The 18,330-nt window shown below is 40.2% G+C and overlaps 1 protein-coding gene across 22 annotated transcripts in view; it reads right to left on the minus strand.

The window, feature by feature from the left end:
* Positions 1–17,974, minus strand: part of DLG1 (discs large MAGUK scaffold protein 1) — a 146,792-nt gene extending 128,818 nt beyond the window's left edge. For all 22 annotated transcript variants that reach the window (XM_040073683.1, XM_040073680.1, XM_040073688.1 and 19 more), the window contains exons 1-3: positions 17,908–17,974; positions 17,498–17,629; positions 3,097–3,263 (exon numbers count right to left, since the gene is read on the minus strand). In XM_040073683.1, the coding sequence (XP_039929617.1) occupies positions 3,097–3,263; positions 17,498–17,629; positions 17,908–17,926 (318 nt within the window). In that variant the 5' untranslated portion in view covers positions 17,927–17,974. The remainder of the gene's footprint in view (positions 1–3,096; positions 3,264–17,497; positions 17,630–17,907) is intronic.
* Between the last annotated feature and the right edge of the window lie 356 nt (positions 17,975–18,330).

Below are 18,330 nucleotides of genomic sequence, written 5' to 3' on the forward strand. Positions count from 1 at the left end.
CACCAAAATACCATTTTTCAAATTTGTTCAGCTCCCAACTTAACATGGAAACAGTATTCTAACTAATGAAGTACAAGGTAACATTTACTGTAAGTGACAGAGCTGGGAGAAAAGCTTGCTTTCAGTTTCACATGAACTGGGATCAACACCAATATATGCAGCTATGTTTCTAAATACTGGAAGTAAACCTAAAACCTGACCTTCATATACTCAAGGTCAAACAACTGTGATTTTCACATGATACTCAAGACAAAAAATATGAAGGAAGACAGGCAGCTTTGCCATAAATGTTCAGATCCAGGCCACTTAGAAAACTAACAAAGTAATCCGGAGCATATCAGGTTCTGTTAGGTAACACTAGAATGGCTACCAGACTGTACTGGAGATGAGAACACTGCAGCTGAGAACAGACACATCTCTGGTGAGCTTTCCCAAATCAGGTAATTCTTCCTTTCAATGCATTAGCGACCTTGCCATGATAATGTGCCTGCTGCCATTGGTGCAGTGTCGAGGACAAGGTCTTGGATTGCTGGCCTTCAATTGCACGTGAGAAAAAAATAAAAATGCAACTTTGTAATTAAGTTGCACCTTCATCTACGACACTGAAAGATACAAGGACAACACTACACTTGTATGGGCTGGAAACAGTTTCTGCAGGGAGCTGGGAGCGCATAATCACAAAGCCTGGATTTAACATCCACACTATTCCCCGCTTCAGACATCCATTTCTCCTACAGGGGAAGCACAAAACGTCCAACAGTGGCAACATCGTAAGACAAATCTCAAGCAGCAAATATGTGCTTCAAGTCCAGGCTGCTAGAATTTGGATAATAACAAAATGGTTTGGTAGGGTCATGAATCCTCAATTTCATTACACTGTTCCTAGGTGCACTACAGAGATGAAAAAAAAAAAAAAAAAAAAAAAAAAAACCCCAAAACATTTAAGCCCTTTAAGACCATTATGCTGCCTCAAAAGACCTTCAATAAGGGAGAGTGGCCATGTACTATGCTATTCCGGTGCTAAGGAAAATACTTTAAATGTTTTGTAAGTCTGTTTCTATAGTGTAAGTCTAGCACGTCTCGTATAAGAGCAAAATATTATCTTTTTCATATTCTATAAATACAGGAAGCTTCTCTTTCCAATTAAGTGCTCAATTCTTTCAAGCAGCACCAAATCTTCCCAATCCTCACTTCTTTCCAGGCTTTAGATCCTTCATGTCTATCTCTTCTAAGCACTGAAATTAAACAACTTTTTCACCCCACAGTACTTCAAATTTGACAATATCTCCAGCAAAGCCAAGTAGAAGAGAAGAGGCTTACACCATACTTATGTGAATAACATGTTCTTCTCATCTTTAACATGTCATGGTTGACTCACCTTAAGATTCAAAAATTACCCAGGCCTTTTCTAAGAAACCGATTGTTTTGGAATCAAATGCAATGACTTCAATTTGCCTCATTAAGTTCTCTGCACATGCAAACATGAAATACATTAGTACCAGCTTATTTGAAAACACCTCAGCAGACAAAATAAGCCTTGCCTCTCCTTGCCTACCCTCCTGTCTACAGCTCCTTTTGCTCCTGCTCCTAAGAGATGCCATTCCCACCATACCTGCAGAAGGGGATGTTCTACAGCTCGAAGCTCTCGATTTAGATGGTGGCATACAGGGAAATATCACAATGGCCTTTTCCATGCTATTTCTCATATACCTTAGCATTACCCCATTTCCTCCAAACATGACAATTCATTAAGGTGAGTGTGATGACAGTAGCCTGCCCTATGCAATTTCAGATAAGAGATTCCACAGAGACATTCAATTTAAATTTTAATAATAATCTTGTGTTACCAAGATTGACAAAAAATAAAAGAAAATAATCTATTCCCACACTGCAAGTTCAACTAGAATTTTAATTCCTCAGTGTTCAATTGCTTACAAAGTGGAAAAATACAGTATTCCTAGACTGTTCAGTTTTTTCATGTAAAGATATTTTAAAAGCTGCTCTTTGCAATGTGTAACTCATGCCTCTGACTTGGCTGACCTTTTATCTACTGGCCATCTTTCCAAAAGAATACACATTTTGGATTTCATCTACAGTTTCCTTTAAAGCATTCCTGATGTATTTTATACTAGCTTCAATATGACAGATTTGAAAAAAGCTAGAACGAGCACAAGCATTTTTTTTAACTGTACAAACTCTTTAGCACATCACACAGTTATGATCTGCAGCTAAGTGAACCTTCTTACACGGTCCCAGCAGCCCCTGATAAAGGTGCACTCATTAAGGCATCCCAGCCACTTTTGCTGAGCAGCACAAGCTCCCGAGCTTCCCTACAGGCAGCAGCACCAGTCCTTCAGCTGATCTCTCCCAATGCTCCTCCTGAGCTCTACAATCGGTTCATGAAAATGGATCAGCAAAGCACACTGCCTTCGGTTACTGAGAAATTCACACACCTTTTCCAGTGCTGTCAGTTTCCAAGGCACACTTCGAACCAGCTTCACCTCTTTGGGGACAAATAATAGCTCTGATGTGAAAATACTCAAGGAATATTTTAAGTTTAAACTGAGCAGAGAGATTCTGTTTTAGGAAAAACGTACATCAGTGTGCATTTTCCTGATCAGTTTTCTCACCACTCTCTAATGACAGTTGACTGCATATAGTTTTCAAAAACAAGTCCTTCCAGAGCATAGATACAGAAGTAACAGAGAATTTCTTATGATCAGATTGAAAAGGTTACTAATCAGAAAGACATAGCCTCAGATTTCCCAAATAATTAATGAAGTAATGACTCAAGAGTCACAAGTATGGATGAGTATAAGCATACTAAAACTGTCAGCGAGGTTCCAAAAATCAAAGCATAAATCCAATTTAATGGTCACTTAATGGTACATTTGACAAACGAGTTTATAAATTTTTGACTAGGGAAAATGCATACATGTTATTAAATGTTTCAATAATTAAATCCCCTATGACTGTTGATCTTAATAATGTACATTTTCTTTGAAAATTAATATTTTATAAAATGAAGGAAACTTAGAGAACAATGTTGAACTAATAGTCTCAACAAGAAAAATAGAACAGATTTCTATATCATACCTCTACACTGGGGCTAAGGCTGCTCGGCAATGTTTCTGATGTCACTGTTGTGCTTGGAAGGCTGGAGAAGTCCCAGGTATTCACAGGCTGTATTGGTTCAGATGGCTGAGAGTGATCAATACATTTTGGATTGTCCAATAAGGTCACTTCATAAAACTCTTGAATATCTAAACATGTAAAAAAAAAAATTGCAGTTAGGCTTGATAGTTATTCTAACATTCTGATTTTAACTACATCTTTCTCCTGCAAAACAAATTTGATACAGCTTCGTCTGTCATGGGTAAATTCATAGGGATCACCACGATCACATGAACCTCCCCCACCGCACAAACAACTCGCTCTCTGTGCCCCCACTCACTCTGGGCTTCTGCCACCACCCCCAGGAGCATAAGCTGCAGCAGGAACAGCAGAAGCACGTGAAATAATTGCACATGAAATAACTGGAATAGTGGAAGGGATGGGTGTCTACGTTTCAAGTTCTGGTATACGTAATTTCAACTAATGTGGCCTTTGGCTAGCTGAAATCTACTGTTCAAGGGCAATATAAAACGTCTGTTTTGTACATGTTTCAATTAAATGACCACAGAAATAGAAGTGTACTGATGAAATCAGCAAGAGAAAGAGAGAAGCTGCAAGAAGTTAGGAAAAGGAAAGCTGATTAGGGTAGGTCATCATCTGTTTTTTCAGTCAAGTAGCAGAAATAGGACGAAACTTAACAGTAAGAATTACCAGTCATAGTTATATAGCTTTTCTATAACCCTGAAGACTCAGCTGGAAATTTCTGGGAAACAAAAATTTGGTTGTATTACATTATTTACTGACAACCTGCTCACTCCATGAAGCATCAGTAAAAATAATATAAAGAAGCCTCAAAAGTGTTCCTATGAAGTACAAGTGTATCAAACTTGCTACCACAACTGCAATCACGTTCCTAAACACACACATTTAATGAGAAAAAAAAAAAAAAAGAAATCAGAAAAGGCATAGGCTAAAGGAAGGGCAAACAAAGAAGAAGTTGACCTGTAAAGCTTTTGGTCTCTTATTCAAAGTAAAAACCTTCTAAACACATTTGCAAACTCTTGATTTTCAATCGCACCAGTTTCATAGAGGATAAACATACAAGCACGGTAAGCCCAAAGCTAATAGGACCCAGCCATTAGTAAGGAATCTAAGCTGCAGTTTTGTAGCTTTCCAGCAACAGCCCAGAGTCAGAAACAGGGGCACAATAACCAATTCCTTTATAGAGCCACCCCTCAAAAGAAATACCACACAACTGAGAGTTGCAACTACTGTTGCTGGCATTCCAGTCCTATGTGTTCTTACAGACATTGCACTTCTGCTCTCTACCAGTTCAGAAAATTGAATTCTCAAATTCAATTTGTATCTTTCCTCTGAGCAAGAGTCAAATTCCTACCAACAGCTTACATTAATTTTTAAAGTTATACTTGCTCTTAGAGCTGCTGATTGGAAGAAATAGCAGTGAGGGCTGCAGAAGACATTAAGTGACCTAGATATACAGGAGCAAAGCAGCCTAAGAGATACAAATTGCCTTTAAATCTATCCTTCACATTAGCTCCCTCAGTTGCAAATTTGTCTTGTAGCTGCATTAACATCAATACATCAATCAAGCACACCCAGTAAAGATTTTTTTTTTCCCCCGACAGAGAGTACTTTGTGTATGAAAATAGGCAGTGGTGTATGTGGATTCTATAGCTGCAATCTACAGCAACCAAGCCAGGAAGATCACTACATTATTTATGGGAAGGGGTTATTTGTGCAACTGTTTTGCAACAGAAATCTAGGACACTGATTTTCAATTCTGCTACTATTCTTTTAAGTCCCTGCCAGTGGAGGTAGCCATTTATTCCTCTTGCAGAACTCTCATTTCAAAAAGCACAGCAATCCCCATACCTCACCTCCACTTCTCCATGGAGGATACCAGAATAGACTCACTACTGAAAGATGGCAAGACATATATGAACCACTTAATGAGGGGATTAGTTTCTGTTTATCCTGGATTTGCTCCAAATCCACAAAGTTTCTAGAAACTTGGTGTCTATATGATAATATCTACCCTCTAAAAAAAAAAAAGTTTCCATTTTTACTATTCAGAATGCAAACATTAAGTATGTACAAGTATAGGCAAGCTACCTATGAACCCTGAACACATTAGGTTCACAAGAATAAGAGTTGACAATTACACTTTTATAAAGCCAGAAACCTAGACCATAATAAATTATACCTAAAATTTCCTTCTTCTTGTGTACAGCTATGTATCAGCTCACAAAAATATTTCAACACATCAACACATTTGAATATGTACTAAACACATGTTAATAATGTGAGGATGCATTAGCATAGGAGAAGTTCTAACATTTTCCTAATTATTACAGATAGCAGGTAGTAAAATACTAAGTTTTACTTATATTTATGGTCAGATTCCCTCTTTAGCTAGAATGTGGTCTTTTCATACTACAGCATTTTTCTCCCATATTAATTCCAAGAGAGATTATATCTCAAACTAAGTTACAGAAAACTGATTCAAATCAGGTATCACACAATACTAAAAGAAAACACAGATGGGGAACATTTAGAAACTAGAGGGGAACATTAAAAGAACAGCAGAAACTTGAAAAATTGGAGCACAGAGTTTTAGGAATCCAAAGTGACAAAAAGTGATGAATGATAGGCAACAGAGAAAACCATCTTGAAATTCGGTCTGCTTACAAGTAAAACCACATTAAGTAGGCAAATCAGAAAATGTTTGACAGCACAAAGAATAAAAGCCTATACCAAGCAAATGACAGACCATCAGTTCTGCAATGAAGGACTCTTATGAAAAAGAAAATTATATTTCTTAGCCTATTAGTAGTGTGAAGAGCTAAGGAATGGTGAAAAACTGAAGTTTTTTTACTCTAAAAGAAATTTGCTGGTGTATTGTTCACCCCCTTCTCACATTCCCCACTCATTTTAGTTTTGTTCTTTGAACAGGCTTGTTCACCAGTAACATGATATGCCAGAAGTTAAATCTGCTCACTTTTAAAGCAAACAAGGGTTATCTGCCAAATACAAACTGAAACCCAAATCCACTTTACAAGGGAGATCCAGCTTCACTAAAAACCACAACACAGTAATTAAAAGAACAGCAGAACTGCAGAAACAAATTCTTTTCTTTTATAAAGTATATTTGAGGGCACTTCAAGAGACTACACCAATTCTGTCTAAAGAATCTGCCTCCAGGGACAAGGATTCTAACTAGCAACATGACCACTCATTAAGCTATTTCTTCCCTGCTCCTTAGAAATAAAACATAAGGCCTCTGCTTATCATTTGTACAGGTATGTGCAGTGCCTGCTACTTTTTGCTATGTATTCAGCGGGGAATACTTGTAGTCAGGATAACTTAAGATCAGTGCATCTTCTAAAAAAATCTCATTGTGTTCACTTAAGCATGAACCTTTGGATAACTGTAACTTTGCAAGTGAAAGATGGGATACCTGTAACAGCAATTTCTTAAGGGAATGGTATAACCCTATATACAAGGTGTTGGAATTGCTGATAAAAGGCTATGGACCTTGTGTTAAGTGAATAACCAGGCCTCTGCACTTGTCCTTGCCTGCCCAGAGCTTTGTTTTAGCTTGTCCAACTCTACCACCAACTATCTAAAGACCAGCTGACTCATCTAACTTGCATGGCTTTTACTTAGCTTCAGACAACTATGTGAGCTAACACCTATTTCTACAAATATTTTTATATATAACACACATCAATAAATATTTGCTACATATATTCTATAAATATTATACATAAACATATGTGAAATCATTCAGTATTACATCACCCAGTTGTCCAAAGCTAACTAAAACCTGTACATAAATACAAGTACATGCATATGCACAGACTGAATGTACAAATTTACATTTGTGTGTGTAACAGCTAATACATACCAATAAAAAGTGGTTATTCTGTAGGGAATGGATTGCCTATGACCCTAGAACAAAAAGCTGCATAGAAGAGCAAAGGCATAGCACGACAAGAGAGGCCTTGAAAACAAATATACAGGATGGTATCAGAGGCCTTAAGTCTACAAACAACCCAGCAACAGCTGATTAGTGGTTAAAGGAAGCGAACCTTGAGAAGTGAGCAAAGAAAGTTCAGGGGTAACAGTAAAAAGAACATCCAGCATATATAAAATACACAGTATCTACAAGAAATTCAAATGCAACTGCAAAGTAGAGAAGAAAGAGTGAAGCATAGAATACGTCAACAAACAACCATAACCTCAACAAAACATAAGAGTGAGGAGAAAGAGTCAACACTGCACACCTCCAAGGGAAAGATTCCCTTTACTCAGTCTCCCACTCCCTGTTCTTTTCTGACCATCTTTTAATACATTCTGGTTTTCAAACAAGCATCAAGAAACTCCATGTAATTTTTTATATGATATTGGTTTCAGACTTCTGATACTGAACCTTTGTATCACGGTATAGAGGTAACCAATTAGATTTCATTGGCATTTACTATTTACCTGAAACAAGGCTGTGGTTGAGGTGTCTGTCTCAAAGTAAAAAGCGATAGGACAAGAGGAAATGAGCTCAAGTGGTGCCAGGGGAGGTTCACTTTGGAAATGATGAAAAATTTCTTATCCAAAAGGGGTGTCAAGCACTGGAACAAGCTGTCCAGGAGAATGGTTGGGTCCCAAGAAGTGTTTAAATGACTTGTAGCTGTGGTGCTTAGGGATATGGTTTAATGGTGGACTTGGCAGTGCCGTGTTAAAGGCTGGACTCAATGACTATGAAGGTCCTTTGCACCTTAAATGATTCCGTAGTTTATTCTTTTTTTAAATTGAAAGCATTCCTCTAATGAGCACAGTAACCCACTGGGTTTTGGCTTTGCATTTTTACACTTTAAGCATCTTGACCATTTGTGGGTTATAGATGGTTTTTCTTAAATAAATGCCAGGAAATTCCACACAAGCTTAGCATTTCAGGAACTTAAACAGTAACACATTTACTAGAACAGACTGCTTTGGATACTGTCCATGTAAACCAGTGAACTGCTGTCCTTCCATCACGCACTACACGAAGGTAGAAACTGCTACCACAATATATGTAGATTTAACAATCCCATTTGTGTATGCTGTATTAATTGTATCCCCATCTGAAGGTTTTCAGTTTTAATGTAATTAACAGCTTTACATACGAGCAAGAATGAATTTAGGAAGCTCATGTTTGTCTTCTGTTTGTTCATTTTTTAATAAAATCTAAATTCACATTTTGCATTCGAAAATGCAAAATTCTAAAATGCAAAGGGTGAGGGGGTATGGGAATTCTAATGCTGGCTGTCTAATGCAGCCCAGGAGACTATTCACCACCTTTTCCCCAAAGCTCGCGGATAGTTCATGGCCAACTTTTTGTCACCAGGACCCCCACATCCCTTCTCGCAGCACTGCTTTCCACCTGAGTGACTCACAGTATGTGTACAGTATGTACATAAGATTGTTCCTCCCCAGGTGCTGGACTCTACATTTCTACTCATTGAACTCCATGAGGTTCCTGTCAGCTTCTCAAGGTCCTTCTACACCATGGCCAGGATTTACATGCTTCAGCTACTTAGTTAATCCTGCACTTGACAGGTGTTCCTTTTCTTATAGACCTTCAACAGCAGAACAAACCAATTTCAGCCAAAGCCAGCAAGTCAGCAAAACACTAGATAACTTTATATCACCATACAGACTTTACCACACAAACCTTTTCAACATCAGCTTTCTTCAGGAGAACCTCTCAGAGCCAGCGCCTTCCCTCAGACTTGCAAGCAACCAAGGAGCTTATGAACTCCATCAGAAATTGACCTATTTCAGTTTAGTCCATGTAAGTAATTCCTTTGTCATCTCTCATTGGTCTGCCTCTTCTCAGACATTTGTTCGTCTAAACAGAGCACATGCAAATGCCTGGTTTTGTTTATGACGTTACCCATATTTGAAAAAACAGGTTTGTAAAGAATTTGACTACCTGTGTGTTATCCAGGAAAAGGTGCCATCCCATTATAAATTAAGTACTTCTCTAAATCAAGGAGGGGAGGGAAAGACAGCTTTATTTCTTAGGGCTTCCTGCCAAAGCACCCGAAGCACTTTCAAACTGAAGTCTTAAAACTACTAGAAAGAAAACAAAGGTCAACATGTTATTTCAGTTCAGAGCAATTTGAGATAAATGGTATCTGCCAAATTCTTAATAGCCCAACATAACAAATGTATAGACAAAACAGAGTAATGATCACTGTCAGAACAGGCAAAAGAGCCTGCCAACACTACAGACTTTCACTCTACAGTCATAAAGCAACTCCTACTAACTCCAAGGAAGGCTCAATCATGCATGCTTACTTCATCTGCTATGTCAAGCTAAGAATATCCACAAGTAAAGCACAACTCGAAAAGTGCATGATTAGTGATCAACAAAAAAATACAAAGACCATGAAAAGCTTCACGCCCATTTCCCAAGCCAATGACCAGAGTTAAGTAAGCATTCTCTTTGTGTATTTAATGGTTGTGTTGTCATGGCGTGTGTCTGATCAAAAATAAACGTTTGCATTTGTACTATGAGGAGTGAAAACCAGCCTCATCACAACCCCTGTAAAGCCCCTTTCAGGGTTGGCTCTTTGGGGATCTATTTCTTCTTTAAAACTGCAGCACACAATCAAGGCTTCTCTAAAAATTTAAGGAATAACTCGTGGTGCAGCTTTCTGACTACCTGTTCTGTTCTACAAGGCCCTTTGCCACAAGCTGCAGCATCCAGCTGCTGATCCCCAGCTCCTTCACCAGCTTCAGTAACTGTCTCCTACCCTTTGAACAACCTTCCTGCACACACTTCTTTGCTTAACTCACATTCCAAAGAGATGCTATTTTCCACTTTTCGCTTCCAGTTCTCATGAATTGGTGCTTAATCTAATTGTTTGCTTTTATTCCTCTAGCTGCTTTTTACACTCAGACAAAGTCAGCTCCTTACCAGCCTGACCTCTTACACTTTCCAAACTACTCATTCATATTTTCATCTTTGCTTACTAATCCCTCCTTCACCATATCTTCACAGAATTGATTGAGCTGGTAAAAAGAACTCTGAGATCAAGTCCAATCTATGACCTAACACCACCATGTCAACTGTACCACGTGTTACATTGTCTTTCCTTAAAAAGTGCTTCACATTTTCTCTATCCGATTTTCCTTCAGAAACCCAGAGGGTCTTCTATGTTCAGAATTTCATCACACAGGTGAAAATTGACACAATATTTTGCTGTCTAAACTTTCTGATTTAATATTGCCTCATGCACACTTAGTCATCAGCCTAAGCATAAAAAAAATCCCAAGAACCTCCCAACCTCCCCAAACAAACAAATATCCAAACTAAAAATGAACTCCCAGCTATCCACCCTCCCCAAATATCTCAACACAAGTTGCAAACAAGCAGCCACTACGGGATGAATTTACTACTGCCTTCAGTGGCAACAAAAACCTAACTATTAAGTTTCATTTGTAGTATGTCCCCAAGAAAATGTCAGTATACAGGACTGATTATGTTTCTCACCAGACAAATACATTCCAAAAAATCAAACTAGTTTTGGGATGAGTTAACTCAACCCTCCAAGTTGAGCTTTCATACAGGAGGCAGTTTTGCTTAGATGAGACAGCACAGGCATTGGTTTCTTCTACCTACAGGAAGCTCAGGCTCCAAGGTAATTATGTGGCAGCAGTGGGAACACAAGGCTGGGTGTGCCACAGAGTAGCATCTCCTCCAGTACTGACACTTGTGTGTCTCCTGCAGCCAAATTTTAACACAAGTTTCTGAAACTGAAGTTGCAGAGCTTTTACTATTTGCTCACACGCTCTCCTTGCTGCTCCTCTGTCTTAGGCTGACTTCTTCATTTCAAGCCAAAGTAAGTCAGCTGTTTTGGGGACACGGCTGGGAAGATACTCACACATGACAAGATTCCTGTAAAAGCTTTACCAAAGAGCTCTCGAGCCTTCCCTAACTTGGGGGAAGAACATGAAGCTAAGGAGGTTATTCTAGTGTCAGTCCTACACCTTCTGCAGTCTCTTAACAATCTTGCAAATTTGGCCTAGTTATAATTCAGGAAACCATCTGTGCCAGGAGACTCCTAGTCAGCTGCTACAGTTCACTTTCTTCCCTCAGATTCCTTCCCCCTGCACCAAAACAAGCTCCATCTCTCAAAATACAGGCAAACCAGATGCACAGGGGGCACATGGCATTCCAGCTGCAGAGCTGAACACTGTGTTCTGCCCTTGCTGCTAGGACCACCATGGAAGTAGGACTAAGATCAGGACAAATAGCCTCTCTCAAGCTTCCCCCCTTCCTCTACACCATACCCAGCACTGAAGCAAATGTTTAGGGAGATTAGGAGCAAATCCAGGAACACAGACAGAAGCATGGGAGGAGATAGGCTGCACACCTAGGGAAAAGAGGTGAAAAATCATGGGAAATAAAGCAAGGACAGGCCAGAGGGAAAACCTTCCCCAGAACCTGGAAGCTACCCCAATTATTCAAAATTTCTACTGTCTTTTCAGCCCCTGGATGAACAGCAGATTTATTGACAAGGTTTTTTTGTCAGCAGACCCTTTCAGTGGTAACCCTGGGAAGAGAATACTGCAACTGACATATTCTCCAGTGCAGCTCTACAACACTGAATGCACAGTCAGTGAAATACCACAAGGATAAACTTTTGCCACAATACTATTTATCTGCATACCAGTAGCTACTCAACTTACTACTTACTTGCTATTTTAGGCTACCAAAAGCAGCACCTAATCCCAAAAATTCAATACATTGCCCTGTCACACACACAACACAGGGTGGAAAACACTTTAAAAAGCAAGCTAACTATCAAACTGCGCTACATACAAAATAGTAAGTAATTCTTTAAAAAAAAAAAAAAAAAAAAAAAAAGAGAGAGAGAGAAAGAGAGGACCAATGAGATTATTTCACTTATTATTAGGTTCCTTGAAGAATAAGACATAAAGTTCTTCCAAAGACCAGGACATTCAGACGAACTGCACAGCAGAAACATACGAACAATGACTGAATTGACATTCCAATCATTGACACCAACTAAAATATTTATTCTCCCTCCATCTGGATGAACGTAATCAAGAGCTTAACTACCTTTGTAAACACAACCCTAAGTCAAATTTCTGTAAAACTGACCAACTTTTGTGTACTCAGAGGAGACCAAAGCAAGCATAACAATAGTATAAGCCTTAGGAAACCTGTCCAGAAGTCAGTTAACACCTCGAAGTTGCAAGCACTACACTGCATTAATGTTTCAGCCTCAAATATGAATAAAGATGTATCAATAAAGATGTGCAGTCTGGGTAAAAAGTCACAAAAATGCAGTGAAGATAAGATTTCAATGTGAAAATACCTATTTAGCACCTGCAACAATTTCAGTACTATCCAATGTTACAGAAGATCCAATTCTCCCTAAGCCTTCCTCTAATAAAAACATAACAATAATAAACCCCAGCAATAGTCACTGACTATCTAACAAGATCCTCATCTAACTGTAAAGAATTTCTGGATTCTTAATGTAAATCTTATTCCGCAGAGTCTGAAAGGCACTAAGACTTCAGGAACCTTTGTAAATGGGAAGGCCCCAACCAAACTGCAGAGTTAACTGCGTCATCACGGCACGTGCTCTATAAACTGCTGAAATAAAAGTTCAAACTGAGGTTTGCCCAAAATCAAGTACTTTTGGTTTCAGTTCAGAAGAGGAGCTTGTGTTTGATTTTCACTTAGCCAGCAAGTATAGGAAATGTTCCCAAGGTGGCTAAGTGAGAAGGAGTAAGAAGGAGCAAGAAAAGCTCCAGAGCTGCCACACTCAGCTGAGCTGAGACCACATGCCAGGCAGCAGGAATGTGCTCAGTCCACTCCAAAGTGGACCAGCTTTGAGGAGTGCTGACCCAATCCAATCTACTTCAGTCAAAAGTCTAGGGTTGTTTTCCTAATTTAGTTCAGAAAGCCAATGTGGACAGAGATGAGAAATCTGCAAACTAAGTTTTATATTCCTAGAATTTTCAGTCCAAATCACACTGCTGAGAAACCTGAACAAAGAGCTTACTTCATGCAATCATCAACTTTTTTCAAAACTTTCAGAGACAGGGCTTACTTTTCTGGGGTGTAAAAATGTATTAACAGCATTTTTAATGTTTTGTTCAATTAATAAGGCTCATCCAAACTATGGTTAAAAGCACCTTCATGTTTACTGGGAGAAGCTGTTCCTTGGTTTAGTAAGGTTTACTGAAACAACTGAAGCAACATTTTTTAATTCAAAATTTCCTAGACTGGATGTTTAGTGCTAGGAAGAGCCAGTACATAAGCACAATTTTCAAGGCAGGTCTTCAGGCAAAAGGACTCCAAGTGCAATAAATGAGACTGCTTACACAACGACATTCAACACGTTGAACCTTCCCTAGTCAGATTTGCCATTTTATACTAAAAAGCCTGTATATGCATAGCTACTAAATTAGATAGATAGATAAAAACACCCTACTTTAGGCAAGAAGCAGCCAACTGCATTGCCAGTGTATGTAGAGACTCTCCTATAATCCCCTTTTCCTGGCACCAGTGCACATGGAGTTAGTTCTTGTCAGGAAAATGAATGCTTTGAAATAGCAAACTACCTTATGTCTCTAGCTATAGCTGCAATATTTTTAATTTTAGAAGTCTGTTTTAATATGGCAAACCTCAACATGACACCCATTAAAAGCAGATCTTAATTAAACAAAAATATTATGTCTATAAACAGAAGCCTGCTTCATATGTTTTTTTCTCTCAGAAGTGTTACTTTTATATGCAAGTGTTTTCTTCCTGTATTTTCAAAGAGATAAATATACCTGTCCCTCTTCAAGAACCTGTAGCTTCTGAAAAGGTAAAAGTGTGCCTAAGCTGAGAACAGAACTCACCTGCAGAATTATTACCTCACTATTAGAGGATAAATATCAAATACCTTACCAAAGTGAAATAAGTCTGCCCCATTGTTCTATATACGGATATTTTCCTTTGGTCTCTTAATAAATTGCTCCACCAATGATCAGAATACCAGGAACAAGCCATTTTAACTGAAAACAAGAAATCAAAAACTAGAAAAAAAATACTACACATTTTTGAACCTGTACAAAAAGAAACTGACTTAAAACTGACACTGTTGTCAATTACAGGCCCTCGGTATTCATTTAAAGTTCTAGACATTACTACACGGAGCGGAGCTGGTTGAAGCAACGGGAAATACCACATTACAGAAGACAGAAAATACAAAAACGGGCTTTTTCAGAATCTCTCTTAAGGAGGTCACACGTGGTTACAACTTTTGTTACAGACTCAAAGTTCCTACAGTTACATCACTTGAAATGTAACACTTGCAATGTCAATCTGGTGACACTGGCTGTTCGCACTGAGTAGTAACTGACTAGAACTGGTCTAATTCAAACCATTAAAGCCATAATTCAAGAACAAGGTCAAGCTCGTAGACTGCTGAACTAAAATTTTATTGAGAGAATTAAAGGAGATGATAACATAAAAAAGGTTCAAACGAAAAAATATTACTTATTTTTCAGCATGCAAATGGACATTAAAAAAAAACCCTTTTAATTTCTAAAACCTCTTTAGTTTCTAAAACCTTTTCATATCAAAAAACATGAAACACTGTTAAAATCTGTAGCTTTCAGGAATATATAATTTCCTCCATTATAAACTCAAAGATGTATATCTGTGCATAATGCTATTTATTGCTTGAAAGAACAGCATTTGATTGCCAAGTCAAAAATTATACTAAAAAAGATGCATGAAGTTGACAGCAAATCCTGACTACAACCTTCACAAACCTACCTACTATGGGCAAACAGCTCTTGGATACAGAGCAGTAACTTGGCAGAAAAAGCAGAAAATAAATTATGAAGTTTCATAGGGATTTTTTTTGTATTGTTTTATTTAAAGAAAAAGAAAAATTAAAAAAAAAAAAAAAAAAAAAAAAAAAAAAAAAAAAAAAAAAAAAAAAAACACCCAAACCAGAAACTAAAAGTAGCACACTTTTTGGAAGAAGTATCTATAAGAGCAATAACTTGGTGTAGTGGAGTCTGAAACTTGCTGTCAGAACAGCACTGGCTATTTCAGTTGGGAACACATCACAACTTCTATAAAATGCAAATTCTTCTATAAAATGCAAATTTCAAATTCAGCCATAGAGCAATGACCAATGGAGAATTCCAGGGAAATCTAACCCCCAGAACAACTGAACACTTCATCCAGCCTGCTCCCAGATCTTCATGGAAATGAGAAAAGCAGGAGCCAGCTCCAGGTCTTCCCAGTAACTGCAGCCATCCTCCAGATCACATCCTTTCCAGGGAGTCTCCCCACTCTTTACCCCCACCATGCAGTAATCACACCATAAAAGAAAGTGTTTCCAGGAAAACAACAGCCAGGAACAAGAACTCCCCTGACATATTTTGACAGAAAGTAGCAGGTTAAAGGAGAAAGACCTAAGTTGACAGCATAAATTGCTTGGTAAGTACCAGCCTTCTGGTACCAGATGGTTTGGGAACACATGTATGCAATCTAATAAACAAACATACAGGGACTCAGGAAATGCAAAGTTAATGCAACTTGCCCAAGAAGCACTTGCTGTGCATGCACAGTTGAACTGAACTCAACAAGAGCTAGAGTCCTGTGGTTGCAAAGTGCAGAAAACAGGACACACAGCCCACCCAGGCAACAGCACATTCCTCCTTTTTGCTCTTGCAGAACAAAGCCAGCAGACATGAGGTTGCCTGCTCTTTCAAGTCCACTACTACTACTAGGTGTAGAGTTCTAAACAATGAAGATTCACACGTGGATATGAGAAGAAACTACATCTTGCAATTTGAATATCAAAGGTTAACAGATTGGTTTCTTTTCAATGAAGGGGAGAAAATGGAGTACTGCATGGACCTTGAAGAGTTTTAAAATAAAAAACTCTCACATATACACACACCCAGAACAAGCAAAATGACAGTCAACATTGAAATTTTCTGGGTGAAAAAAATGCTGCACATTAAGTAATTGACACAAGACTTCAGCACTGTGATCTGTCAATGAGTGAATCCGTTCACATGTGTCCCACAAAGGATTATGTTTATCTCATCATCAAGGAGTTGATTAGCATCAACTGTGTAGTGAAGAGAAATGCAGAGTTCCTATAAGGAAAAGATTCTTTTAACTGACCTATTTTTACAGCTACCCTTCATGAAGTTACATGATAAAAAAAAACAAAAAGCACAATTACTGTCTTCTGAAAATCTACACAAGATTAAATAAATGCTCCAGAAGAAAGCATTCAGCAGCAATGCATGTTTATGTTTTGCCTGTCCCTGTGCTTTCACCACAATACAGGTTTGAAGAAGCTGCAGCCCTGTGAAGGAAGATGTGCAGTAACCTAGGACAGTAACCATGTAGAAAGTCAAGTAACAAATATAGCTACAATGTTTGCCATTAGTCCAATTCAGATATTGCTACTATTAAAAGACAAGGATGCAGAGCAAATTTTATTCTTGAGGGTAAACTTACATTAGCTGTCATAAAGATAGTGACAATCCATCAAGGAGAAACCACTTCTCACTGTTTCTCTGCAGAAGTTTCCAAATAAAGACAGGATTCTGCAAGTTCTATTTATGCTCAGGGCTTTTTTTTTTTTTTTTTCTTCCCAAACAGACCGGCAGGAAATTCAAAATTACATGCAAGTGCTTCTAAAAACTTATGGGAACATATTAAGAAGTCAAGCACTATAAGGACTGTAAACTGAGAATTAACAGGGCTTTCAGTATACTTTAATATGCAACAAAGGAGAAGAGACGACTGCAGTACTCCCTGAAACATTAGGAGGTTTCTTCTCATTTACTTTAGGTTAAATTTCCACTTCAGTTATACACTTTGTGATGTTTTTAGAGACTCTTCAACAGGAATTGCCTGATTCCTTAGGCTAAAAACATTTCCATTTATTCACTAACCTGTTACATGCAGACAGAAAAAAAACCCCACCCTCCTTAGAAATTTACTAGACGAACAAAGATGCATGGAGAAGCAACCTAAAGAAATCTAGGATAACATGCCTCAGAATTAAACGCTATACCACTCTTTTAAGCTGTTTGGACCAGTTAAAACCCTCAAATAAAGAAAGTAGGTGTAACAAGTGAACTGTTGATCTGTGACAACACGTGTGTTACTATGCAAAACAAAAACACAACGACAAGAAGCACATGGCTTCTAACTTCACGGGTAAAGCACCTTTTACTCTGAACACCACAAGTGACAGCATCAGCAAGAATTCACCGGCCTGCGCACAAACTGAAGGAAGCCAACCTTTACCTATCAAAGCCTGGAAAAGGTTACTTTGGAAGATGCTGATGACCCGCTCGATGGAGTTCCGCAGCTGCCGATCCTCCGCCTGGCTCAGCTTGGAGCGGTATTCCTCCAGGAGGCGCAGGGCTCGCTGGGTATCTGCAAGCGGAGACCAGACACACGACTGACCGGGGAGCAACGGGCAGGAGCACCGGGCAGGAGCACCGGGGATGCAACAAGCCCCCGCGGCCGGGACCGCCCCGGCCCGGCGCGGCAGCTCCTTTGTTCGCGGCCGGGAGAGCGCGGGCGGGACGGTGCCCTCGGCGCGCTCGCAACGCCCGCAGCCCCGCGCCTCCCGCCGGCCGTCCCCCGTCCCCCCCGCCCGTCCCGCCGCGGCAGCGGCTGTCAGCCCGCGGCCCGGGGCGTGCGGAGCTCACCTTGCTTCCTGACGGGCATCGCGCCCCGCGCCCCCCGCCCGGGGCCGCCCCGGGGCTCCGCCGCGCCGACCGGGTGCGCGGCCCGGGGCAGCGCGGGGGGCGGCGCCCTCTGCCGGCAGGGCGCGGCGGGGCGGCGGCCGCCCCGCCTGACCGACCCCCGCCGCCCGGCGAGCGAGCGGCTCCGCGCGGGGCTCCCGCCGGCGCCGGCGCCGCCGCGGCGCCTCGGCGCGACGCGGGACGAGCCGAGCCGGGCCGGGCCGGGCCGGGCCGAGGGGGACAGCGCGGTGCAGGCGGCGGGCCGGGGCCGGGACGGGCAGGGCTGGGGCGCTCCCGCCGCCTCCCGCCCGCACTGCTCGGAAATTCCAAACTTTCCAGCCAAAATGGCGGCCCGGAGGCTGGGGGAGCGCGCCCCCCCCACGTGAC

This window comes from Hirundo rustica, chromosome 10 (assembly GCF_015227805.2).
Source record: "Hirundo rustica isolate bHirRus1 chromosome 10, bHirRus1.pri.v3, whole genome shotgun sequence".
NCBI lineage: Eukaryota > Metazoa > Chordata > Aves > Passeriformes > Hirundinidae > Hirundo > Hirundo rustica.